Source organism: Alternaria dauci, chromosome 4 (genome assembly GCF_042100115.1).
Source record: "Alternaria dauci strain A2016 chromosome 4, whole genome shotgun sequence".
NCBI classification, from domain to species: Eukaryota; Fungi; Ascomycota; class Dothideomycetes; order Pleosporales; family Pleosporaceae; genus Alternaria; species Alternaria dauci.
This window is the reverse complement of record NC_091275.1, coordinates 1,909,619-1,921,464: the sequence shown is the minus strand read 5'-3', so window position 1 is coordinate 1,921,464 and position 11,846 is coordinate 1,909,619. Positions and strand designations below refer to the sequence as shown.

Sequence of the window (11,846 nt, the reverse complement as noted above, 5' to 3'; positions counted from 1 at the left end):
TCGGCATGCGATCGCACGAACGCAATGGCCCGTTAAGCATCTCAAAGGACAATGCATTTTTTGCCCTTCTTCCTCTCGCCACCCTCTTTCTTCGCTGCTGGTGGTTCGAGGGCTGCTACAATAGCCTGCGAAGATATTAGCATCTACACGAGTCCATGTCGAACAAATTAGCCTACCTCATCAAACACATCCTTGAGCTTGTACTGAGTCAGCGCCGAACACTCGACGTACTTGACTGCGCCCAGCTCTCGCGCCATCTTTTCACCATCCTCCTTCTTCACAGGCGCCATTCTCTGTTTTGAGAGCTTGTCTTTTACTGCAGCGTCCTCCCTGAGATCTACTTGTGTGCCGACAATAAGGCAGGGCACGCCCGGACAGTGATGATGTACTTCGGGAAACCATTTCTCGCGAACGTTCTCAAAGGAAGCGGGCGAGGTGACGGAGAAGCAGACGAGGAAGACGTCAGTTTGGGGGTATGACAGAGGTCGTAGGCGGTCGTAATCTTCCTGTCCGGCAGTGTCGAAAAGACCGAGGGTGTATGGCTCATCACCGATCCTTGGAAGCAGTCAGCAGCTGCTCCACCAATCACTATTCCGGCCTTGCATCCACCGAGGATACGCCACTACTCCAAATCTATGGAGAGCAAAGGGAAGCTCACATGACGGTCACGGCGTAGTTGTCGAAGACAGTAGGAACGTATTCCGAGGGAAATTTGTTGGTCGTGTAGCTGATAAGAAGACATGTCTTTCCGACCGCACCGTCGCCGACGACGACGCACCTGTAGGGCAGTAAGTATTGGTATACAGAGGATTGCCATCGCAAAACAGGCGTATCGCATACTTGATTGTCGCAACGACCATGGTGAAGGCAGGCTAGGACTTGTTCCGCGGATATCAACGTTTTTTTGGAGAGACAGATCCGAGGCCAAGACTCGAGTAGATGGAGCGAAGATGAGGCGGAGATGGAGCTGCGCAGACCCAGGGCCGTTGGTAGTGCGGAGATGGGAGCTACGGGCTCAAACGAGGGGTTCCAATAAGCGGGGAGAGTTCTGGCAAACCGATCAGTCTCGGGACATGTGTGTTTTGTTTTTGGCTCTGGCAAGAATGACAGACTCGGGCAGGCATACCTATGAGTCGACGTGCAGAGGGCGGCGGGCGTGTGCTACGTGGTTTGGAGCGTGAAACACCACCCGTTAGACTTGAGTCGAGGTTCCAAGCGGCCGGCGGGCGAACAATGCGCGAGCGATTGAGGCAGTGCTAGCGACGAGGCACGCGGCGGGACAAAGACGGTACAGGCGCAGCAGCGGCCGGCGAAGATGCGATTGTCACAGGAGGGCGTGGAGAGGTATGAGAGGGCTTGTGTGAGGTTGCGCTCTAGCTACGGTAGCGGACGAGGCCCTTGACTTGAGCTGCGAGGACGCCAATCAATCAAAGCGGCCTAGGGCTGTTATCACAACCTTGCCAACTGCATCGGCTCCCGCCCGTAGCTCGGAAACGGCTCATTATGTAGGGTCTGCACAATTTGAGGCCTTGTTTTACTGCGCGCTCGCTGGCCAGACCGCGAAGGGGGCCGCATATTAATCCAATGCGTGGCCGACGCATTGCTGCAGTCCCGCCGACACCCCACGAGCTGCACGCTGACATTGGCTCGATAGACGCAACACCCAACGAGGCACGACTGTGAAGACGCACTCTCTCTGCATTCCAACGCTTCGCACATGGCCCCGAACCATCCCTGACATCCCTGACAAGCTCAGTGAGCCCCAGATTCAGGGAGGAACGTGCACATGAACAACGTGGCTGATCGTCCTCTAACAGCATGGCCGGGTAGTGTTTTGCGCAAGCAGCCGGCCTCCATCATTCACCGGAGCAGACAGCGCAGGTGCTGCTGGCATCGGCAGGGTACCCTCAGCTGCACATTGAGCCATAAGCGCGCATAGCCATATGTACTCGCCCAGGAGAGAGAGAGAGAGAGAGCTCATTTACTGCATATGCGAGGTATGTGCAGCTTGGCCCATTGCCGACGTGAATCGAATTTTAGAATGCTGCAGGGCAACCTTAGCCCTGTCTAGCAACAAGGTATGCATCCAATCATAGCCTAGCACCGGCGCGGAACAACTTTTTCCCCGGAAGCTTGGACGCACCCTATCCATCTGGCTCCTTTCGTCTCGTCCAACAGACTGGATCGCGCACGAGAGCGGCACCGCGCATCACTCAACAGTTATGCCTCAATCTATGACCGTGCTGCCATGGATGACCTCGAAGATGAATTGGATCTTCGATTTCACAAAGGCCTGAATCCCGAAGTCTATTATCGCTGTCCCACATCTGAAGTAATATATGATCTTCACAATCCGTATACGCGTAGCTAAGTCGTCATGTAATAGTCACTCGAAGGGGCTCTGCGCAATGAACTGGATAAGAATGCAGCCAGCTTCATCCCCACAGACGTTGTTACAGAGTTCATCTTTGCAACAGCCTCTACCATCACCGTCCCCGTGACGCAGCAACCAAATCTTGATGCGCTTATACAACCAGCCGATCACCTTCAGAGCGTCGCAGTTGAATATGCGCTGTGTCGAGATATTGACAGCAGAGACAGACTGAAGGTACAGCGAGCAATTGCTAGGTACCAGACCGACCCCGTTTGCATAACTGCTGCTTATGCAACACAGGTCTATCGTCCAAGCTATTCAAGACACCGATGGCTTCAAGTACTCGGAACGCTCTGCACAAAACAGAGAAGGCGGTGACGGTGCCAGGTTCAAATTCGTTTGCCAAGACAGCTTCCAGAATAGGGACCGTAAAAACAACACAAAGAAAGAGAAGTCCCATGATAGCGACGATGCCGAATCTGAGGTTAAGAGGCAGGGACCTGTTGTCTTGCCAACCTACGACTGCGGAGGCGCAATACACATCAAGTTTTCTCTCAAGAGAGACGCCGTCAATGTGGTGTACAAGCACAACCCCATACACACCACGCGCGAGGCTGACGATAGGTATGTTTTGCCCGTTTGCCACGAATGCGATCACTAATCTTTTCGATAGTCTGCCTCCTCTAGTCACTGACAACGACGTCGCCGCTACAGTCGACACTACGCAAGAAAAGCAACCTCGCAAAAGGAAACGTAGCAAAAAGGATGAGACCGAGGCACAGAGCAACTCCAGAGACCCGCATCTTGACATGTCAACATCTCCAGAAGGTCCAAAGTCATCCACAAAGAAGAAGAGCAACAAAGGTGGTGCTGTGGCCTCTTCCACGACACCGCGAAAAGCATCTAACAAGAAAAGTAAGGCCAAATCATCCGCACCATCCGCCAAATCGAAGGAGAGCGCGCCTGTCATCGAAGAATCTGCGCCGCCTATTGGTAAAGCCTGCATCCGCTGTCGTGAGAAGAAGATCAAATGTAACGAGTCCAAACCCACATGCAACCAGTGCCGAAGGGGACTATGGACGTGTCAGTACGAAGTCATCACCAGCAAGAAACGCTCCAAGAACGGGTGTCTTAACTGCAAGCAAAGGAGACGGAAGTGCACAGAAGAGAGGCCATCGTGTGCGCACTGCTTACGGCTGGATGATGACTGCGAATACGCCGATTACTCTTGATGATGCTTCTTGGGTCTGTTGAATGTTCCAAATCGCGCTGAAGCCAAACTTCAGCCTTGCCCAGACATTTCCTTGGCGTCAAATGCACAGTATCTCGTGACGATTGGCGGGGTGCTACAGCAGACAAAAGTCTTGGCATGATACCAACAGTCTCTTCAGGTAAGAGCTCGAGACATGCATTAGAGCATCGCTTGTCTGGTGAGAGAGATGGATCATACAGTGTATCGGCAGAGGTTGAAGGAGAGAAACACAAAGTCTTTACGACAATGCGAAGAAAAATTTAGGAGGACAGTTATGTAAATGACCGTCATGAGCGTCAGTTCTGGCAGGCAGAAAGTGTTTACTTCATCCGAGTAGGCGTATGCTAGGATACACGGCGCAATACAGCGTTCCGTATAATTACCTAGGTACCTAAGATCTGTGAGCGAATAGCGACGGTCGTCATTTGATCACACTAGTCGAGTTCAAAACCATCACACGACTGAGCCGCATGTTCCCCATATCGCTCGCAGCGTACATTTAGCAGTTCAGTAACTTTATTCCTGGGCCACGACCGTTCCGACTCCACTCGTGACGCAGCGTCCCGACGTTTGATTCGCCGCGAGCCCTAGACACCGGCTGTTAACCCTGGATCAACGGCCCGCCTCCATATATTCCTTCCTACCACCTCATCAAATGCAGCAACCACCACTCTACATCACGCGTCATACGACGTGTGATTTTCTTGGATTTGGGGTTCAACATGGGGCATGCTCTGATCGTGCCAAGGATCAATCTTGATAAAAACAAGTGTCTCGGGCTTGTGCGTTGCGCAGCATGGACAGTCCGCGGGTACTTAATAGGAGAGATGCCCAGTTAGTGGCTTCCCTTCGCTTTCCAATACAAGACTCACAAAATTGAGGCGTTTTGTATATGACGATGCGGTCTTGTCTCTTCCCGTTACTGGCTACAGCCGTATTGTCGCAGGCTTCAGGTTCAACCAACTCACACGCAACAACAAGTTATTCGCTAACCAATGCAGCCATTCCATCCGATCAGTCTGCTTCAAAACGTGCAGTTGGAAACTGGGACGATGCGTACACGAAAGCAACCGCTGCGCTCGCGAAGCTATCGCAGAGTGAGAAGATCGGAATCGTCACGGGTGTTGGGTGGCAGAAAGGTCCCTGTGTTGGCAACACCAAGGGGGCTGGCTCGATTGGATACCCGTCGCTTTGTCTGCAAGGTAAGCAGTTGTGATTCACCGCTTCCGAGCCGACCCGTGCTTGTGAACGGCAGAGGTGGGCGATGCTGTCCAACGCAACCAGGACATGCAGTGGTCTTGACGAGCATGTTGTGTTCAGCGACGCCGATGCTCGGAGCCTAGAACCTGAATCCTGAAAACCACCAAAAAAACTTGCCAAGCGCTATTTGCTCCATGGCTCTATCAAATAGAACTTCTTACTGACAAACTCCAGATGGACCCCTTGGTGTTCGCTACATCCAAGGTGTAACCGCATTCAGCGCGGCTATCCACGCCGCGAGCACTTGGGACCTCGACCTTATTCGTGAAAGAGGTGCCTTCCTGGGTGCTGAAGCAAAGCAGCTAGGTGTTCACGTCCAGCTCGGACCTTCCGCTGGTCCTCTTGGCAAGCATGCAAATGGTGGTCGAAATTGGGAAGGATTTGGCTCAGATCCTTACCTTCAGGGCATCATGATGGCGGAGACCATCGAGGGCATGCAAGAGGCGGGTGTTCAGGCCACGGCAAAACATTGGCTTGTAAACGAACAAGAACTGAACCGAGAGACTATGAGCTCCGATGTGCCAGATAGGGTACTTCGCGAGCTTTATGTGTGGCCCTTTATGGACGCTGTACACAGCAACGTTGCGGCATTCATGTGCAGGTAAGAAATTTTGAAGTGGAAAGGTGTGTGATTTTGGACCTTACTAACTTGCTGCAGCTACAACAAGATCAACGGAACATGGGCTTGCGAAAGCGACGGCGTGATGAACAAGCTCCTTAAAGACGAGCTTGGCCATCGTGGATACATAATGAGTGATTGGAATGGTAAGCATGTTGTACGCTTGTTCTTCTGGTACAATATCTGACGTCAACTCAGCGCAACATACAACCACTGGTAGCGCAAACGGTGGCATGGACATGACTATGCCCGGCACCGACTTCAGCAACGGCAACATCTTCTGGGGCCCGCAACTGCAGACCGCCATCAACAACAAGCAAGTGCAACAATCTCGCCTCGATGACATGGTCAAGCGCGTTTTAGCCGCCTGGTATCTCGTCGGTCAAGATAAGGGTTATCCAAGCACGTCATTCAGCTCTTGGACGATTGGCAAACATGAAGTAGGTGGAAACCACAAGACGAATGTCCGTGCTACTGCTCGCGATGGCATCGTCTTGCTGAAGAACACAAACGCCGCGTTGCCACTCAAGAAGCCCAAAAGCATCGCTGTTATCGGAAGCGACAGCATCGTTGCGCCCAAAGGAGCCAATGCGTGCGTTGATCGCGGATGTAATGATGGAACACTGGCGATGGGTTGGGGCTCTGGATCAGTCGAGTTTCCCTATCTTGTTGCTCCTCTCGATGCTATCAAGACACAAGGCCAGAAGGACGGAACTTCCATCACTTCTTCGCCAAACGACAACGCGCAGCAAGGTGCTAGCGCAGCAAAAAACGCGGATGTTGCGGTGGTCTGCATCAACAGCGATGCTGGCGAAGGCTACATAACTGTCGAAGGCAACGCCGGCGACAGGAACAACCTGGACCCATGGCACAACGGAAACGAGTTGGTAAAAGCAGTTGCTGCTGTCAACAAGAAGACCATCGTCGTAGTCCATAGCGTCGGTCCTGTCATCATGGAGCAATGGATCGACAATCCGAATGTGGTTGCTGTCGTTTGGGCAGGTCTTCCGGGTCAAGAATCGGGAAATGGCCTCGTCGACATCCTCTATGGTGCAGCTTCACCAAGCGGCAAGCTGCCCTACACCATCGCAAAGAAGCAATCAGACTATGGTACCACAATTGCCAGAGGCGACGACAAGGACTGGGACCTCTTCATCGACTACCGCCGATTTGACCAGCACGATATCGAGCCCAGATTCGAGTTCGGCTACGGTCTTTCCTACACCAACTTTACTTACTCCGACCTCAGCGTCTCAGGAAAACCCTCCGCGGGTCCCGCAACCGGTGCCAAGGGCCCCGGAGGCCCTGTTGATCTTTTCGAAACTGTAGCTACTGTTACCGCCAAGATCAGCAACTCCGGCGGTGTTGCAGGTGCAGAGGTGCCGCAGCTGTATCTAGGCTACCCTGCATCGACCAATTCACCACCAAAGCAATTGAGGGGGTTCGCGAAACTCAGGCTTGAAGCTGGTGCTAGTGGGACTGCTACATTCAAGCTGAGGAGAAGGGACATGAGCTTTTGGGACGAGAGCAGTAGGAAGTGGAGCGTCGCTACTGGAGAGTATCATGTTTTTGTGGGATCGAGTTCCAGGGATGTGAGGTTGACGGGTAAGATTACAGTTTAACGGTCTAGTTGGACGGGTGCCGAGACGAGGCTCACTCACAGGGCGTGCTCGTGCGCCGATTGTGTTGATGCACGGGGACTTGCTCGGCTAATTAGAAGGAAGCTTCGGATCGTCACGATGCCGATGTCGGGGGAAAACAAAAATTGTGACTGTCACTCGTCATTTGCGTGCGGATACCCGGTAAAGCTCCTTTGCGATCGACATAGATAAGGCGTGGAGTCTGATGGAGAATATTTTTGCTACGTGTGCTGCGCACTAGCCAAACGTCATGATGCGAAGTTGAAGGCGTCAGGCAGTTGCAGGATACGCGGTGCAGTATGGCCCAAAGGGACTTGATAGCGGGGCCGCAAACTCATCATCCAGCTTCCCCGGACGTTTGTGCAAGAACAAGGGTCAAAGAGTGAAGAAACTTTGCAAGTCCAATCGTTATCGTGACAGATATTCTATTGTAAAGGCGACTATTGGCGCGCGCGCGTGTGTCATTGCGCCTAGCGTCATCCGGTGCTGCAGAAAAGCCCCTCTCCGATTACTTTGTATCCTCACCTCAAGCAAGCTCAACACTCTCAAACTAGCACCCGCAAGCCTCGCCTCAGATAGGCACCCCTCCTGACCTCGACTGGCTCTATTACCGCGCTTATGAGTGCTGCCCCGACACTCTTTACTTCCCAGGTATGTCATGATTGCGATGCTCAATGAAGCCTTATCTGGACATGCATCGCACACCGTCAATTCACCGCCGGCCTCTTTCTGCCTCTTGGTGGCTTGACGATCGATGCATTCTCCTCCAGAATTTTTCATTCCTTTCTTCTGTTTTGACCATGGCTAATTGAGTGCTACAGGATTACATCTCAGGTATGCTGTCGCCCACCGACTGACGCGTCATGAGCGTCCAACTGACTGTCCGCAGACCACCTGTGGAAGGCATCAGTAAACTGAACGCCTACCCAAAAAACTGCTATCAACCGAATTACTACGTCGCCTCACATCTCCGCTCATCATGTTGTCGCAAATGATCAAGCCTTCCACCATGCGGTCCGCAGGGTTCCTGGGACGAATGACAAAGAACCGTGTGCAGACACGCTGCCTCGCTACTGTTGAAGGAAACACCCAACGTGCCATTCCTACTCCTAGCATGCGCAGAGCCACAGCTGTCTCCAACGAACCCGCTACTTTCACAATCAAGGTGCGTACAGTCATCCTGCACGTCTTGGCGCGTCACTGACAACGGTTCAGAATGGCCCCATTTTCGAAGGCAAGTCTTTCGGAGCCAAGACCAACGTCTCTGGAGAAGCAGTCTTCACCACTTCTCTTGTCGGCTACCCCGAATCCATGACGGACCCCTCCTACCGTGGCCAAATCCTCGTCTTCACACAACCGCTGATCGGCAACTACGGTGTGCCCTCCAACGCCCGTGATGAGCACGGCTTGCTCCGATACTTTGAATCTCCGCACATCCAAGCTTCTGGCATTGTCGTCCAGGACTATGCCTTGAAGCACAGCCACTGGACGGCTGTCGAGTCACTCGCAGCATGGTGTGCTCGTGAGGGAGTTCCCGCCATCTCGGGCATTGATACCCGTGAGGTTGTAACATACCTCCGTGAGGAGGGTTCCTCTCTTGCTCGTATCTCGATTGGCGAGGAGTACGATGCCGATGAGGACGAGGCATACGTCGATCCTGAGGCTATCAACCTTGTGCGTCGTGTATCCACCAAGGCCCCCTTCCACGTCAGCTCTTCTCTGGGCGACATGCACGTAGCTTTAATCGACTGCGGTGTCAAGGAGAACATCCTCCGTAGTCTCGTCTCTCGCGGTGCCAGCGTCACCTGCTTCCCCTTTGATTACCCTATTCACAAGGTTGCACACCACTTCGACGGTGTGTTCATCTCGAACGGCCCTGGCGATCCAACTCATTGCACAACCACGGTCCACAACCTCCGCAAGCTGTTTGAGACCTCCCAGGTTCCCGTCATGGGCATCTGCATGGGTCACCAGCTCATCGCCCTTGCTGCTGGTGCGAAGACCATCAAGCTCAAGTACGGTAACCGTGCGCATAACATCCCGGCTCTTGACCTCACCACGGGCAAGTGCCATATCACCTCGCAGAACCACGGATACGCGGTTGACCCTACTACTCTGTCCAGCGAATGGAAGGAGTACTTTACGAACCTCAACGACCAGTCCAATGAGGGTCTGATTCACACCTCCCGTCCCATCTTCAGTGCTCAGTTCCATCCCGAGGCAAAGGGTGGTCCTCTAGACTCTGCATACCTCTTTGACAAGTACATGGAGAACGTCCAGCACTACAAGAGCCTCCAAAACAGCGTCTATGAGAAGAGCAACAAGCCGAGTCCTCTTCTCGTTGACTTGCTGAGCAAGGAGCGTGTCGGCTGTCACCCTGATGCGCCGGACTTTGAGGGTCACGCAGCAGGTATGGCCAATGAGGAGATTACCGTCGGTGGGCCCGTCGCGCCGTCGTACCAGCCCATTACTCAGAAGCCCATTGCTTCTGCTGCTTAGATTGGTTGGATTCGATCGGGTGTATTGGGAACATGAGCGGAATGAATTTTGGCGGCGTTACGGGAACATGGATGATAAATTGTCAAAGGAGATGTTTGGCTCAGGAAGGCGAGCCTCGACTACGCTTTTGGACATTTCAGTAGTAGTAATAACAACCTGTTTTGAAACAAGTTTGATCCGTATTGACTCTAACCCAGATTGTTTTCTTCTTCAATAAATATGTAGAAAATGCTTGATTGTTGTTGCATCTATGTTGTATCAAGATTGCTGGAGGTGATGACATGGGGCATCTTTCCATGTCCACTCAACACCAAGTCATTTGCAAATCATCCTCCCTCATTTAGGCCTTTCCAAACCCAGGCTCCTCGTCGAGCTCTTCTTCCCCCTCGGCCTGTGCTTCAACAACCTCGCTGTCCTTGGTCGACTCGCCAACCCTAGCATCGCCGACGTTTCTCTCCCGTCTTTCCTGTTCCTTCTTCCTTGCACCCGCCTTGAGTTTCTCCCACTGCTCTCTATACCGACTCAACACCTGTGCGTTCTTCTCATTTTGCTTGGCCAGCTTCTCGTTGTTGCTCATCAAGTCGTTGACTTTGGCGTTTTGCGAAGCCAGCATGGCCTCGAGATCGGCGATGCGTTTTGCGGCGTCAGCGTCAGGGGCGGAAGGCGGGGCTTGACCGGGAGAAGTGGGTTGTTGCTGTTGCTGTTGTTGTGTCTGGCCTGGTATAGGAGGGGAAGGAAGAGCTGGGAGGTGGTTGATGCCCTGGGCAGCGAGGGCTTGAGCGAGTGCATTAGGGTCGCTGGCGCCTCGTCCGGGGCCTCGAGCACGGAACGACTGTGCGAGTGCGTTGAAGGAGTTTTGGGAGTTGAGTTCCCACATCTGGATGCGTTTGGCTTGTTTATCGATGACGGTTTTGAGGGTGTCGTTCTCTAGGGCTAGCTCTTCCATGGTCTTGAGGCCTGAGCCTCTGCCGGCTGGTATGGAGCGTTGGGGAGTCACGGCGGTGCTCGAGTTTGCGCGAGACGGAGGACGGCGTGCTTTGGTAGGTGAGGGCGGGCCGACGTTCTCTCGCGCATCGACGAATTCTTCATGCGAGCTCCCTCGCAACGAGCCGGAGCCCTCGTCGATTGCGTTGAGCTGTGTGTTGGATGAGGGGTTCGTCGCGTTCGGATCGCGAAGGACACTGGCATAGGTAACCCCCCCGCTTGATGTTGGCACCAAGTAGAAGCTCTCGTTAGGCCCAGGCGCGCCATCCTCGCGCAAAGCGCGCAGTGCAGGCTTGCTTATCAAGGCAGCGAGGTCAGGGACAGAGGATTTGACGGTCCTGGATGCTTCTGGAGAGTGTGGCCGGGACCTTGTCTTGGACGCCGTCTCTTGGCTGCGTGTCTCGGACACGGGCGTGGGCGCAGATGGGTTGAGGGGAAGGGAGGTGAAGGCCAGTGGGGCGCTGATTGCGGAGATGACGCCCCCAAAGGCCGAGTAGAAGCGGCTGAAGTTGTCTTGGGCGGGCGGAGAGGCAGGGCGTGAGGAGGCGTCTTTGGGCTGCTTGGCCGTGTCTCTGCCAGCGCTCGCTTCTGTCCGGCGCGACTGTTGCGCCAGGAGATCCCGCACCGGCGTAGACGGTTGCTCACTCGGGCCAGCTGCGGGGGCTGGTGCGTTGGGCGCGGCGCCACTTGCGGCTCTCTTTGCGCTGGGTATGCCGCGCTTCTCGGCGAGGTTGGTGGCTATCGACGACTGGGGATGTCTGCGGCGAGACGTCGGAGGAGTCGGAGAAGACGGGTTGGATGCGGATGCGGATGCTCGTGACGACGAGACATTCGCCAAAGGGGAGAGGGTCGACGAGTCGGACGGGTGCTTGGTGGCGTCTGCCGGCTTCTTCTCCTTGCGCGGTGCTTCTTTGATCAGGCCGGCGAGCTTGCGATGGTGGTCTTCGAGGAGACTGAGGATGCGGCGGGCCTGCAGCTACTTAGACGGGCGGGACAAGCTGTCAGAGGCTACATACCTCGGCATCATGGGTATCTTGTTGGGCGTTGTGGAAGGCGGTCGCGGCGAGGTCATGCTCCTGCCCCGCGGTTGCGACGCTGTTGGTGCTGGTCGCGGTCGCGGCGGTGCGGGCATGATCGTGGGCCTGGATGAGATGTGCCGACTCCATGGTTGTGGCGGCGGTGGTGGTAACGGTGAAGGTTGGGCATGTTCGACGAGTG

At 54.2% G+C, this 11,846-nt stretch overlaps 5 protein-coding genes across 5 annotated transcripts; 2 read left to right on the top strand and 3 right to left on the bottom strand.

Moving 5' to 3' along the window:
- Positions 1-41: 41 nt before the first annotated feature.
- On the bottom strand, positions 42-860 carry ACET3X_005185 (uncharacterized protein; the record flags this gene model as incomplete). Its single annotated transcript, XM_069451363.1, has 4 exons — positions 42-125; positions 177-555; positions 659-778; positions 841-860. The coding sequence occupies 4 exons, from the start codon at positions 858-860 to the stop codon at positions 42-44; spliced, it is 603 nt and encodes a 200-aa protein (XP_069307229.1).
- Positions 861-1,007: 147 nt separating this feature from the next.
- Positions 1,008-1,601, bottom strand: ACET3X_005184 (uncharacterized protein; the record flags this gene model as incomplete). Its single annotated transcript, XM_069451362.1, has 3 exons — positions 1,008-1,048; positions 1,127-1,256; positions 1,539-1,601. 3 exons carry the CDS (start codon positions 1,599-1,601, stop codon positions 1,008-1,010), a joined length of 234 nt encoding a protein of 77 aa, XP_069307228.1.
- Positions 1,602-2,248: 647 nt separating this feature from the next.
- On the top strand, positions 2,249-7,127 carry ACET3X_005183 (uncharacterized protein; the record flags this gene model as incomplete). The annotated part of the gene is made up of 9 exons (XM_069451359.1): positions 2,249-2,332; positions 2,387-2,628; positions 2,675-2,761; positions 2,798-2,998; positions 3,048-3,457; positions 4,628-4,828; positions 5,061-5,487; positions 5,545-5,651; positions 5,704-7,127. 9 exons carry the CDS (start codon positions 2,249-2,251, stop codon positions 7,125-7,127), a joined length of 3,183 nt encoding a protein of 1,060 aa, XP_069307227.1.
- Positions 7,128-8,124: 997 nt separating this feature from the next.
- ACET3X_005182 (uncharacterized protein) lies at positions 8,125-9,644 on the top strand (the record flags this gene model as incomplete). Its single annotated transcript, XM_069451358.1, has 2 exons — positions 8,125-8,310; positions 8,361-9,644. The coding sequence occupies 2 exons, from the start codon at positions 8,125-8,127 to the stop codon at positions 9,642-9,644; spliced, it is 1,470 nt and encodes a 489-aa protein (XP_069307226.1).
- A 340-nt stretch (positions 9,645-9,984) lies between these two features.
- ACET3X_005181 (uncharacterized protein) lies at positions 9,985-11,794 on the bottom strand (the record flags this gene model as incomplete). Its single annotated transcript, XM_069451357.1, has 2 exons — positions 9,985-11,598; positions 11,645-11,794. 2 exons carry the CDS (start codon positions 11,792-11,794, stop codon positions 9,985-9,987), a joined length of 1,764 nt encoding a protein of 587 aa, XP_069307225.1.
- Between the last annotated feature and the right edge of the window lie 52 nt (positions 11,795-11,846).